Genomic DNA, 13,264 nt, shown 5'->3' on the forward strand with positions numbered 1-13,264 from the left:
TGAGCACCCACTCGTTTCTTCCCGGAGTTGGGAGCCAAGCAGGGCCTGGCCAGGGTGCGGTCGGGCAGAATTGATACCAGCCAGCTGCCCTCGGGGCCTGCCCGGTGCGGAGCTTGGGGCCGCGTGTCCTCTCAGCACTGCCGGGGGGGGGGGGACCAGCCCGGTGCCCTCGGGCCTGCCCGGGGGGGGGGGCCGCGTGTCCTCTCAGCACTGCGGGGGGGGGGACCAGCCCGGTGCCCTCGGGGCCTGCCCGGGGCGGGGAGGGGGGACCAGCCCGGTGCCCTCGGGGCCTGCCCGGGGCGGGGAGGGGGGACCAGCCCGGTGCCCTCGGGGCCTGCCCGGGGCGGGGAGGGGGGACCAGCCCGGTGCCCTCGGGGCCTGCCCGGGGCGGGGAGGGGGGACCAGCCCGGTGCCCTCGGGGCCTGCCCGGGGCGGGGAGGGGGGACCAGCCCGGTGCCCTCGGGGCCTGCCCGGGGCGGGGAGGGGGGACCAGCCCGGTGCCCTCGGGGCCTGCCCGGGGCGGGGAGGGGGGACCAGCCCGGTGCCCTCGGGCCTGCCCGGGGTGGGCTGGGCGGTCGGTGCCGGCTGCGAGGGCCCCGCTGCAGCGCGCCTGCGGGCTCAGCACATGACGTAAGGCAACGAGCGATCCCTCTGTAATGGCCCGGCCCGGCCCGCGGCGGGCAGCGGCCACAGGCCGTGTCCCGGTGGCGCGGGGGCCGCTGCCGGCTCGGGGCGGGGGCTGCAGCAGGGCCGACGCAGGGCTCCCCTCACACCACGGCGCTCCTGCCCTGCTCAGCTAGGCTCCGCCCCGGCCTGAAATGATTGGTTCGGCGGCCTGTCGGTCCTCAGGACGCAGTCTCCCATTGGGTGGTATCTGCGGAGCTCGCGCCGTGCCCGCCCTCCGGCGTCCTTGGCGGCCGCTGATAGGCGGCGGCGGGAGCGGTTCTCCCCACCCGCACCGCACCGCGTCGGTGCCTGGCAGCCAGAGGACCGGCCCCGCCGCCATCGCCATGGGCACCCGGGACGACGAGTACGACTATCTCTTCAAAGGTACCGCGGGCGGGGGGCGCTGCCCCGTGCCGCGGCCCCCGCCCCCGCCTTGGGCCCCCCTGCGCGCCGCTCCCGCTCCCGCCCTCGCCCTGGCGGCAGGCCCGGGAGCGGCCCCTTCCGCCCGCTGCCTGGGCTCGCTGCCCGCGATGGCCGCCGGGCAGCGGGTCGGGGCCGGGGCCGCGGGGCTTGTTCTGAGGGGGGCGGGCAGCGGGGCCTGCGGCGCTCCAGGGGCGGCGTATCCCGCGCCGAGAGCCGGAGCCCCCCGGGCTTAGCAGCCCGCGTGTGGGATCTGCCGCAGGCCGTGGGCGCTGCAAGCCGGGCCGGGCGCTCGGCGCAGGTCAGATGGGTCTGTCGAGCGCTTGCCCAGCCCCTGCCCCGCGGCCCGTCTCTTCCTCCCCCGCTGCCGGGGGTGGCCAGAGCGTGTCCGCTTTGCCTTGCAATAGTCGGGGGGCTGGTGGCGGCCCGGGCTTGATGCACAGAGCGCCTGTGTCCCTCCCGAAGGGTTTTCCAAGCACCTTCGAAAACCCAGGTTTTTTTAATGTGGTGAAGACCATGCTCCTAGCTGAGCGTTTGGAAGTAGAGGAAAAAGGCGTGAACGCAATTTTTTCTGTTCTTAGGCTCTGTGTGTCTCTCGGTTTTTAAGCACTTAAAAATGTGAGTGTAATGCTTGGCTACGTAAGGCTCCGTCTACACTACACAGCTTTTAGCGACATGGCTACGTTGCTTGCTGCATCCGTGCCGCTAAAAGTTGGGCAGTGTAGCCGCTGTTTGTCGGCTCTCCTGCCAACAAAAAACTTCCGCCCCCAAGGAATGCTCCTGCCAACATCGCACTGTTCACACTGGCGCTTGTCTTTCCGGGGGTGGGAGGCGTTAACACCTCTGAACAACAAAACTTTTGTCTTTCAATTGCCAGTGTAGACATAGCCTTAGAAACAACAGGTTAGCATAAGTTTAATTTTTCCACAAAACTAGCTTTGGGTTGAGACCAAGCACAAGAAACTTCAGCTCAGATGTTGCTCAAAAATTGCTAAGTGAACATGGAGGTTAGAATAGAAAACTCTTCTCCACCTTAACTGGAGAGTTGCTATAATAAGCAGAAATTACTCTATTGCTATCCCAATAGAACTGCAACTTTCTAACTACTGGACAGCTTTAAACTGGGATTACTCAGTAGATATTTAATCCCAGCATGAAATTAATAAATTAACTTCATAAAATTCTTTGAAGCCGGTTGCTGAACATCTGCAGAAGTTTTTAGGATTAGGGATTTCTCTTTAGAGAGCTGAAATGGCTTTGTGCTCTCATCCAAAAATATTGGTGGTGGATGCTCTGGAGTTTTAAGGGTGTGTGTCTGTTAACACAAATATCTCATTGTCACATCTTCGCTGGCAGTAGCAATGATGATTGCACTAGTGCAGACTGACTGCTGCCCCAGCTCCGAGCTGGTCTGTGACACTGGCAACAATAGCACTCTCGCTATAGCTTCCACCAGTTGAGTTGGAACAGTGTGATATTCTAGGAGAACAAGCTGAGGGTTGATGACATCTAGGTGTGTAGTTGATTTTTGGAACTGGAGTAGGATGTGTGTGTTTTCTCTGGTGAAAATCTTCCTGAGGATTTGAAGTTGATGTGTATTGTAGGACGGTTGCAAATAGCAGTACTCCTAGTGGTAATCCAGGACACTCTCTGTGCTGTAACAGTGTCCTCACAAAAAGAAAAGGAGTACTTGTAGTACCTTAGAGATTAACAAATTTATTTGAGCATAAGCTTTCATGAGCTACAGATGAAGTGGGCTGTAGCTCATGAAAGCTTATGCTCAAATAGATTTGTTAATCTCTAAGGTGCCACAAGTACTCCTTTTCTTTTTGCGAATACAGACTAACACGGCTGCTACTCTGAAAAGTGTCCTCACAGTGAGTTAGTGTGTGGCAAGCTAGTGTGCTGTAGATTCACACACGGGCTTGCCATGCTGGAACTTGCTATTATAGACAAGCACTTGTTCTTTTCATTGGTGGCCATGCATATATATTTGGCTTGCCGGGGAAAAAATGAGTTTTTTCCATTAGCAGCAGTTTACTGTGTCTCTTACTTTACATTAAAGTTAATATATATTGCACTATATGACCCACTCATTTTAAGAGCTGCCAAATAGTTGGAAAAACTTTCTTCTTCCCTGCCTCCTTTAAAGCACAATTGATTGACTTCCAAATTATGCTAAGCTGCCATGTCTGGTACTAAATCTCATCAGCTTTCCAAATGGCTCAGTATCCTAAGACTTTAAAGCTTGACAGCTGTCTTATTCTTTTCCCCCTCAATAATAATTTGATTAAGTAGATGAAAGTACACAACATTACATGGATCTTGTTTAAAAAAAATCTACACTGTTTAGAAATATCTGAACTTAAATTAGACTTTAAATTTTCAGGGAGGGACTGTGCTTTTGTATTTCTATTGTAAAGTACTTTCTAACACTGTTTAGTGTGGGGGAACCCTGTTCTATGTGGCTGTGTCTAAATTCCTTAGGGGGGGACCATGTCTTCTATGTGCCATGTGGTGCTGGAAACGCACTGATGTTGCTTAGATATTTTTTTATTATTAATTTATCTCTTGGCCCAGCAGTAAAAAAATCTGTTGTGCTGTTCCCCTTCTAGCTATGGGATCACTGATACCAGAGAAGGAATCCTATAGTGGCTCATGATTCTGACCTGGAAAGAGATGGGGCTGCTGCCCAAGCTGTGTCCCCAAAAGTAATAAGACTGAAGTTGGTCTTACCCACTATCTCCACTCGCTTGTGGAACTATATATCAGGGAGTTGTGCAGGCACTGCAGAAATTATTGGTGTCTGAGTGAATTTTTTACTGGTCTTCTGACTTGCCCTTATTTTTATCTGTGCACTGGCTTTTTGAGTTTTTCTACCACTGTTCCAGCAGCCATATATTCGGGGATCTGAGCAGGAAGGAGATGATTGTATTTCAGGAAGGAATTTTTAATTTTACTCTCTGTCAAGGAGAGAGACTATGCTAACCACTTTCTCTGAAAGGGACCTGATATTTATCTTCTGGTGCATCTTTATGATATAATTTAACTCTAATTTTAGTTTTACAGATACAATTTGCTAACGAAAGATACGTACTAATAATCCTCCCAACTCACATATTGGAGTGGCTCTTAGTAGACCTAATGAGGCTCAAAAACTTCAGGTTTCAGAGGGGTAGCTGTGTTAGTCTGTATCAGCAAAAACAACGAGGAGTCCTTGTGGCACCTTAGAGACTAACAAATTTATTTGGGCATAAGCTTTTGGGGGCTATAAACCACTTAATCGGATGCATGATATGAAAAATACAGTATGCAGTTATAAATATACAGCATATGAAAAGATGAGTTGTCTTACCAAGTTGAGGGGTCAGTGCTAACGAGACCAATTCAGTTAGGGTAGATGTGGCCCATTCCCAACAGTTGACAAGAAGGGGTGAATATCAACAGAGGGGAAATTATTTTCCTAGTCCTTATTCAGGCCTAATTTGATGGTGTCAAGTTTGCAAACTAATTCTGCAGTTTCTTGTTGAAATCTGTTTTTGAAGTTTTTCTTTTTGTTGAAGAATGGCCACTTTAAAGTCTGTTGAGTGTCCAGGGAGATTGAAGTGTTCTCCAACTGGTTTTTGAATGTTACAATTCTTGACGTCTGATTTGTGTCCATTTATTCTTTTGTGTAGAGACTGTCCAGTTTGGCCAATATACATGGCAGAGGGGCATTGTTGGCACATGATGGCATATATCACATTGGTAGATGTGCAGGTGAACAAGCCCCTGATGGTGTGGCTGGGTCACTACAAAAAATAATTTCCCCTCTGTTGATATTCACCACTTCTTGTCAACTGTTGGAAATGGGCCACATCCACTCTAACTGAATTGGTCTCGTTAGCCCTGACCCCCCACTTGGTAAGACAACTCCCATCTTTTCATATGCTGTATATTTATACCTGTGTACTGTATTTTTCAAGCCATGCGTCCAATGAAGTGGGTTCTAGCCCACGAAAGCTTATGTCCAAATAAATTTTAGTTTCTAAGATGCCACGAGGACTCCTTTTTTTTTCTTTAAACTTCAGAATCTCACTCTTCAACTGTTAAAATATTTACTGCTCTAGAACTTCCTTTGTAAAATCTTGAGTTCAGTAGCTTTTTCTGTTAGCAAAAATGGTATTCAGCAGCTTTAAGAAAAATCATTAGCCAGTGGAAGAATTTTAAATTGGGCTTTTCTCTCTTCTCCACCCTGATGATCTCTCTAGTGGCCAAGAGAAAAACAGCAATGTTTTATGTGAAATTACTGCATAAACCAACTGTTCATGCTCAAGTTTCTCAGCCATTTTCAAATTCTGAACTGTTGCTACAGCCAGCTCACCGTTTTGGTGTTCTCTCACACAAGATGGCCAATTCTTTTGTGTATGTGGATATGGCTGTTTTTTAATGACTGTAGTAGATATGGAAAGAGATGGCTGAAATCTGTCCTCAGGTAATTTGTTGTTTTTGTACTTGGAGGGTGAAAGTGTGGTTATGGTCAGAAAGCTGCTCTGGAGGACTAGACTTTCTTAGAGTATATCTGTATAATAAACTTTAGTGTCATGTTGTGCATCTTTGGTCAAATCTGTTTTTTTTTTTATGGATCAAAATGAAACTTTGTCCACTGTCAGCACTGCTCTAGCTTTGTCTGTTTATGCTCTATCTGGGGAAGAACAAGCTGATGTCTGCATGTGGCAGAACAGAATTAAAATTGCCAGTGAAGGACTTTGAAATAAGTCTCTCGTTGGTGAATAATACACAAAGCTGAAACAGTTTGGATTTTTCTATTAGCAAATTAGCTTGCAGTGTGGGCTTTTTTAAAAAGCAGAAACCTTTTGCTTTGAGTTATAAATGGAAGATATAGCAGGTGGGTTCATTGGTCTGTTTAGAGTCAAATACATTAATAGTTGTCCTTCAATGTTTCATAATATCCCCTAAATGGTCTTTGAGGTGATTCACTGTACCTGAAAACTGCAAACTCTGTCAGTTGTCTTCTAACAAGAAAATCAATTGTTACAGAAAAAGTTCACTTTTTTAAATAAAAATTTTGCAGGCTGCAGGAAGGAAAAATTGCTGACCTTTGTTAAGAAACGGTATCTAGAGCTAGAGAAATATTTGCCTCTAGCTTTTTTGGAATTACGACCAGTATAACTGAAGCTTTAGTAGTAGGAGCAGTAGTAGTAAAGGTAGGTTTATTCATAATAAACCACTTTAAATAATACAAATAATTTAACACATAGGGATGCCAAATCTTTGTGCAACAAGCTTTATTTCTGCAAGCCCTAATGGGAAATGTGCTCTGATATTGTTTAGAGAGTTCAAAATACCACAGGCAAAAAATTAAAAGATGCTAACAAAATTTATTGATGGATTCCAAAGCCAGAAGGGATCACTGTGATCGTCTAGTCTGAATTTCTGTATTATCTTGCAGGTGACACTAAACTGGGAGGAGAGGTAGATACGCTGGAGGGTAGGGATAGGATACAGAGGGACCTAGACAAATGAGAGGATTGGGCCAAAAGAAATCTGATGAGGTTCAACAAGGACAAGTGCAGAGTCCTGCACTTAGGATGGAAGAATCCCATGCACTGCTACAGACTAGGGACTGAATGGCTAGGCAGCAGTTCTGCAGAAAAGGACCTAGGGGTTATGGTGGACGAGAAGCTGAATGAGTCAACAGTGTGCCCTTCTTGCCAAGAAGGCTAACGGCATATTGGGCTGTATAAATAGGAGCATTGCCAGCAGATCAAGGAATGTGATCATTTTGCTCCATTCGGCATTGGTGAGGCCTCATCTGGAGTACTGTGTCCAGTTTTGGTCCCCCTCCCCCGCCCCCACTACAGAAAGGATGTGGACCAATTGGAAAGAGTTCAGTGGAGGGCAACAAAAATGATTAGGGGGCTGGAGCACATGACTTATGAGGAGAAGCTGAGGGAACTGGGATTATTTAGTCTGCAGAAGAGAAGAATGAGGGGAAATTTGATAGCTGCTTTCAACTACCTGAAAGGGGGTTCCAAAGAGGATGGATCTAGACTGTTCTCAGTGGTAGCAGATGACAGAACAAGGAGTAATGGTCTCAAGTTGCTGTGGGGGAGGTTTAGGTTGGATATTAGGAAAACCATTTTCACTAGGAGGGTGGTGAAGCGCTGGAATGGGTTACTTAGGGAGGTGGTGGAATTTCCTTCCTTAGAGGTTTTTAAGGTCAGGCTTGACAAAGCCCTGGCTGGGATGATTTAGTTGGTGTTTGTCCTGCTTTGAGCAAGGGTTTGGACTAGATGACCACCTGAGGTCCCTTGCAACCCTTGATTATTCTATTCTATGATTACTAAGGCCCTATCAAATTCATGGCCATGAAAAATGTGTCACGGACCATGAAATCTGATCTCCCATTCTGAAATCGGGTCTTCTGTGTGCTTTTACCCTATACTATGTAGATTTCACAGGGAGATCGATGTTTCTCAAATTGGAGGCCCTATCCCAAAAGGGAGTTGCAGGAGGGTCTTAAGGTTATTTTTAGGGGGGGGTCGGATCGTGGTATTGCCACCCTTACTTCTGCGTTGCTGATGGTAGGGTGCTGCCTTCAGAGTTGGGCATGGCCAACAGCCATTGCTCTCCAGCCACCCAGCTCTGAAGAAATAAGGGTGACAATACCATACCGCGCCATCCTTACTTCTGTGCTCCTTCTGGACCATGGTGCTGCCTTCAGAACTGGGCTCCCGGCCAGCAGCCACCGCTCTCCAGCTGCCCAGCTCTGGAGGCAGCGCCGCCACCAGCAGCAGCGCAGAAGTAAGGGTAGCGGTACTGCGACACCCCCCTCTCTCTAAACTTGTACCCCCAACTCCTTTTTTGGGTCAGGACCCCTACAATTACACACTGTGAAATTTCAGATTTAAATAGCTGAAATCATGAAAGTTACTATTCTAAAATTACTAAATCCTGTGACTGTGAAGTTGACCAAAATGGACCTTCTCATGGCCAATGATTGGTTAGCCTCAAAAAGCTCAGTCTATTTAGTTTGTCACTATAAGGCTTGTTTTCAAATCCTTTACTCATTCTTGTGGCTCTAAACCCTGCTCCAGTTTATCAACATCCTCCTTGAATTGTGTGCACCAGAACTGAACTCAGTATTCCAGTAGTGGTCGCATCAGTGCCAGCGATAGAGGTAAAATAACATCTCTGGATTCCCCTCTTTATGCATCCCAAGATTGCATTAGTTGTTTTGGTCACAGCATCACACTGGAAGCCCACCCCCAAATCTTTCTCAGAATCACTGCTTCCCAGATAGGCCATACTTACAGGATGGGGGACTACGTTCTTTATATATAGCTGACATTTAACCATTTTAAAACTACGGCTATCAAGCTATTAAAAAAATTAATAGCAATTAATTGAGCTGTTAAATAGTAATAGAATGCCATTTATTAAGTATTTTTGGATGTTTTCTACTATTTAAAATACTGATTTCAGTTACAACACAGAGTACAAAGTGTACAGTGCTCACTTTATATTTTTTATTACAAATATTTGCACCGTAAAAAAGAGAAGAAATAGTATGTTAATTCAGCTAATAAAAGTACTGTAATGGAATCTTTTTATCATTAAAGTTGAACTTACAAATGTAGAGTTATGTACCAAAAAAAACCTGCACTCAAAAATAAAACAATAAAAAACTTCAGAGACTACAAGTCCCTCACTCCTACTTCTTGTACAGTCAATTGCTCAGACCAGGGGCCGTCAACTTACGGCTCTGGAGCTGTATGTGGCTCTTTGGCTGCCCCCTTGTGGGCAGCCATTTTTTGAGGGCAGGTGAAGTGGGGGGTCTGGCCAGGAGGTGTTTACCACAGGTGGCTCCTGTCTGGAAGTGCAGCTGGGCTTGGCAGGCAGGCTGCCTGACTGCCCTGGCCCCATGCTGTTCCTGGAAGTAGCTGGCTGCTGGCACATCTCTGAGCATGCCTTGGTGGGAATGGGGGCAGCGGGTCTCCGTGCACTGCCCATGCCTGCAGGCAACACCCCTGCAGCTCCCATTGGCTGGTTCCCTCACACCCCCTGCACCCCAGTCCCCTGCTTTGTAATCCAGGAAGACTGGCACCCAGCAGAAGAGGTGGTGGGAGGTTTGCATGCAGGGGATTCGGAGTCTGATACAAAGCCAGGGTGAGGTTCACATAAGCACTGCAGCACAGATGTAGTTACTGTGCTGTCTCAGGTACGCAATGCTCCTGGCACCCCATGATTCAGAAATGCAGAGACCACTCAGCCCTCAGGGAGCACACACATGGTATAGTGACATCGCATTACTGTGACCCCCTACCAGGATACTGGCCTTATTCAGAGCCTCATTTGAGGGACTGCCAGGTCGCTTCAGGCCCTGTAGCAAATGTATTTGAACAAACCCAAATCTGAATGCAAGTATTTGCAGGAGTGATGGGTTCAAACTTATTTGTATGTCATGAACATCAGTAGTCCCCAACTGAGATCAGGTCTTCATTGTGCTAGGTGCTGTGCAAATGCAGGGGGTGTGCCTGCATTGCAATCAGAAGCGTGATTGCAGCTCTGCTAGCTTTACTCTAGCTACCCTGGCTAAAGATATCGGTAAAGATGCAACAGCATGAACCCAGCATGGACCCAGCATGGTTTAACACCATGGCTACATACGCAGGCTGTGGGCAGTCTGGTACAGTCCTCGCTGAAGCCTCTAGATTGGGGATCGGCAACCTTTGGCACGTGGCCTGCCAGGGTAAGCCCCGGCGGGTCGGGCCGGTTTGTTTATCTGCTGCATCTGCAGGTTCGGCCGACCGTGGCTCCCACTGGCCGTTCCAGGCCAATGGGGGCTGCAGGAAACGGCAGCCAGCACATCCTGCACTGCTTCCTACAGCCCCTGTTAGCTTGGAGCGATGATCCGCGGCCAGTGGGAGCCGCGATCTGCCAAACCTGCAGATGTGGCAGGTAAACAAACCGGCCTGGCCCACCAGGGGCTTACCCTGGCAGGCTGTGTGCCAAAGGTTACCGATCCTTGACCTAGATTCTAGTTGCATTAAAAGTATTGGTGAGTAGTAATAACTTTAATATGTTCAATTATTATTAGAATTTATCAACTAACTTTACAAGTATCTTTGGGTGTGATAGCAGCAGAGAGTCTGTGGCACCTTATAGACTAACAGACGTATTGGAGCATAAGCTTTCGTGAGTGAATACCCCTTTGTCGGATCTTGAAATATTTTGGTCAAAGACAAAAACAAAAAAAAAATGGCTCTTCTTCTTTGAAAGGTTGCCAACCCCTAGCTCAGACAAACCAAGTTTGTTTACATTTGCAGGAGATGCTGCTGCCTGCTTCTTGTTTACAATGTCACCTGAAAGTGAGAACAGGCATTCCCATGGCAGCCTTGCAAGACATTTACATGCTAGATGCACTAAAGATTCATATGTCCCTTCATGCTTCAGCCCCCATTCCAGAAGGTCATGTGTCCATGCTGTTGACAGTTCTGCTCGATAATGATGCAAAGCAGTGTGGACTGAGGCATGCTTATTTTCATTATCTGAGTCAGATGCCACCAGCAGAAGGTTGATTTTCTTTTTTGGTGGTTTGGGTTCTGTAGTTTCCGCTTCAGAGTGTTGCTCTCTTAAGACTTCTGAAAACATGCTCCACACTTCGTCCCTCTCAGATTTTGGAAGGCACTTCAGATTCTTAAACCTTGAGTGCTGTAGCTATCTTTAGAAATATCGCATTGGTACCTTCTTTGCATTTTGTCACATCTGCAGTGAAAGTGTTCTTAAAGCAAACAACATGTGCTGGGTCATCATCTGAGTCTGCTATAACATGAAATATATGGCAGAATGTGGGTAAAACACAGAGCAGGAGACATACAATTCTCCCCCAAGGAGTTCAGTCTCAAATTTAATTAACACATTTACTTTTTAACGAGTGTCATCAGCATGGAAGCATGTCCTCTAGAATGGTCATTGAAGCATGAAGGAGCATATGAATGTTTAGCATATCTGGCACATAAATACCTTGCAATGATGGCTACAAAAGTGCCATGTGAACACCTGTTCCCACTTTCACATGACATTATAAATATGCAGCAGGTAGTATTATCTCCCGTAAATGTAAACAAACTTGTTTGTCTTAGTGATTGGCTGAACAAGATGTAGGACTGAGTGGACTTGTAGGCACTGAAGTTCTACATTTTTTTTGTTTTGTTTTTTTTTTGAGTGCAGTTATGTAACAAAAAAATCTACATTTGTAAGTTGCACTTTCGTGACAAAGATTGCACTATGGTACTTGTATGAGGTGAATTGAAAAATACTGTCTTTTGTTTATCATTTTTACAGTGCAAATGTTTAATCAAAAATAGTATACACTTTGATTTCAATTACAACACAGAATACAATATATTTATGACAATGTAGAAAAACATCCAAAATATTTAAATTTCAATTGGTATTCTACTGTTTAACAGTGCGATTAAAACTGTGATTAATTGTGATTAATTTGAGTTCATCGCATGAGTTAACTGCAATTATTTGACAGTCTTAGTTAAAATGCATTTTGTTTGCTCATGCCTAGGTTGCCAAGCAACCTAGTTCACTCTGAATCCGTGACCAGTCCTCTTTATGTACTACTCTCCTCTCCTCCCTCCCCCCCCCCCATTTTGTCATCTGCAGATTTGAGTGATGGTTTTGTTTTCTTCCAGGTCAATACTACAAATGTTAACTAGCGCAGGGCCAAGAACCACTCCCTGTTTGTCCCCACTGGAAACATACCCTCTTAATGATGATTCTCAATTACACTTTGAGATCTTTTTTTCAGAGTAGCAGCCGTGTTAGTCTGTATTCGCAAAAAGAAAAGGAGTACTTGTGGCACAATAGAGACTAACAAATTTATTTGAGCATAAACTTTCGTGAGCTACAGCTCACTTCATCGGATGCATACTGCTGATAAGTTTAACTTTAGTAGCTGCTGTTTGTTGTACACTTCAGTGGAATAAAAAGTGTTAATCTGTATTTTCTCCAAATACAGAACTGAAATATTGAACTTTTTCTGCATTATTTCTGATGATTCCACCATTTCACTCTGGTAATGGACCAGATCCTCACATCGGTATCTTTTTTTTTTTTGTTCCTCGTATATTTAGAAAACTCCTCCTTATTGTCCTTAACTCTGCTGGCCAGAGATTTCCCCTTGTGCTCCTTTGCATCCCTTATTAATTTTCTACAATTCCTAACTTCTGATTTATGTTCATTACTATCAACCGCCCCTTTTTTCCATATATAATATATATATATGCCTTCACTTCCCCTCTAACCAGCAGAGCCACCTTCTTCAATTGTGGCTTTTTGGGCAAAGAGTAAGCTGCTCTTAAATGATTCCCAATTATCATACACGTTCTTCTGATTGGTTGCAACACTTCTTGAGTTAGGAGACTGTCATCTATAATTTGTACAAATTCCAAGGATGATATAATACTGGCAGCACGAGACCTCCAGCATATGTCACTGCAATTAAAGTCCCCCCCCATGATCACACAGCACTTTTTTTTCTGCACATTATAGCTATATAAGGAAGTAGTCATCATGTTCCCTAGTGTGATATGATGGTCTGTACAAGACACCAACTAATAGCCCATCTTGTGCTTAATCTATAAAAACATCGATCTGTAAGAATTAAGTATCATTTTCTTCTGAGTTATCAGTGACTCTGAAACAGGTAATGCCGTTTTTGACAGTGCCCCTCCCTCTCCCCTTTTGCCCACTTGATCCTTCCTGACTAGGTTATAATAATTGGTGTTGATGTTCCATTGTGCAAATCATTTCACTGGGCTTCAGTAATACCAACTAGATTGAATTTATGTGCATAAATGAGCAATTCCAGTTCTTGTTACCCAGACACCTAGCATTGGTGCATAGGCAATTCAAGGCTAGTGAATGTCTCCATGCCCTTTTGGTTCCTTGATTAATTTTTTTGCTGAGTGCTCATATCTTCCCTCTCTTTATCCTTCCCTTTTATTAGCTTAGCCCCCTCCTGACTACTCAAGCCAGCTTGTCCCCAAGAAGATTGATCCCCTTTCTACTGAGGCAGAGGTCATCCAGACTGTATAGTCCCTTCTCCCCATAGAAGGTGGACCAATGTTCTGCAAAACCAAAACCCTCCATCGTACAC

The 13,264-nt window shown here is 46.2% G+C and overlaps 1 protein-coding gene across 1 annotated transcript in view; it reads left to right on the forward strand.

Annotated features, from left to right (window-relative positions):
• Window positions 1-656: 656 nt before the first annotated feature.
• The window catches only part of RAB11B (RAB11B, member RAS oncogene family), a gene marked incomplete at its 5' end in the record, with an annotated part of 31,059 nt that continues 18,451 nt past the window's right edge, over window positions 657-13,264 (forward strand). Inside the window, 2 exon segments of the mRNA XM_084614478.1 lie at window positions 657-797; window positions 801-1,050. Of these exon segments, the coding sequence (XP_084470604.1) occupies window positions 657-797; window positions 801-1,050 (391 nt within the window).

Source organism: Lepidochelys olivacea (assembly GCF_965140295.1).
Source record: "Lepidochelys olivacea isolate rLepOli2 genome assembly, chromosome: 25".
NCBI classification, from domain to species: Eukaryota; Metazoa; Chordata; order Testudines; family Cheloniidae; genus Lepidochelys; species Lepidochelys olivacea.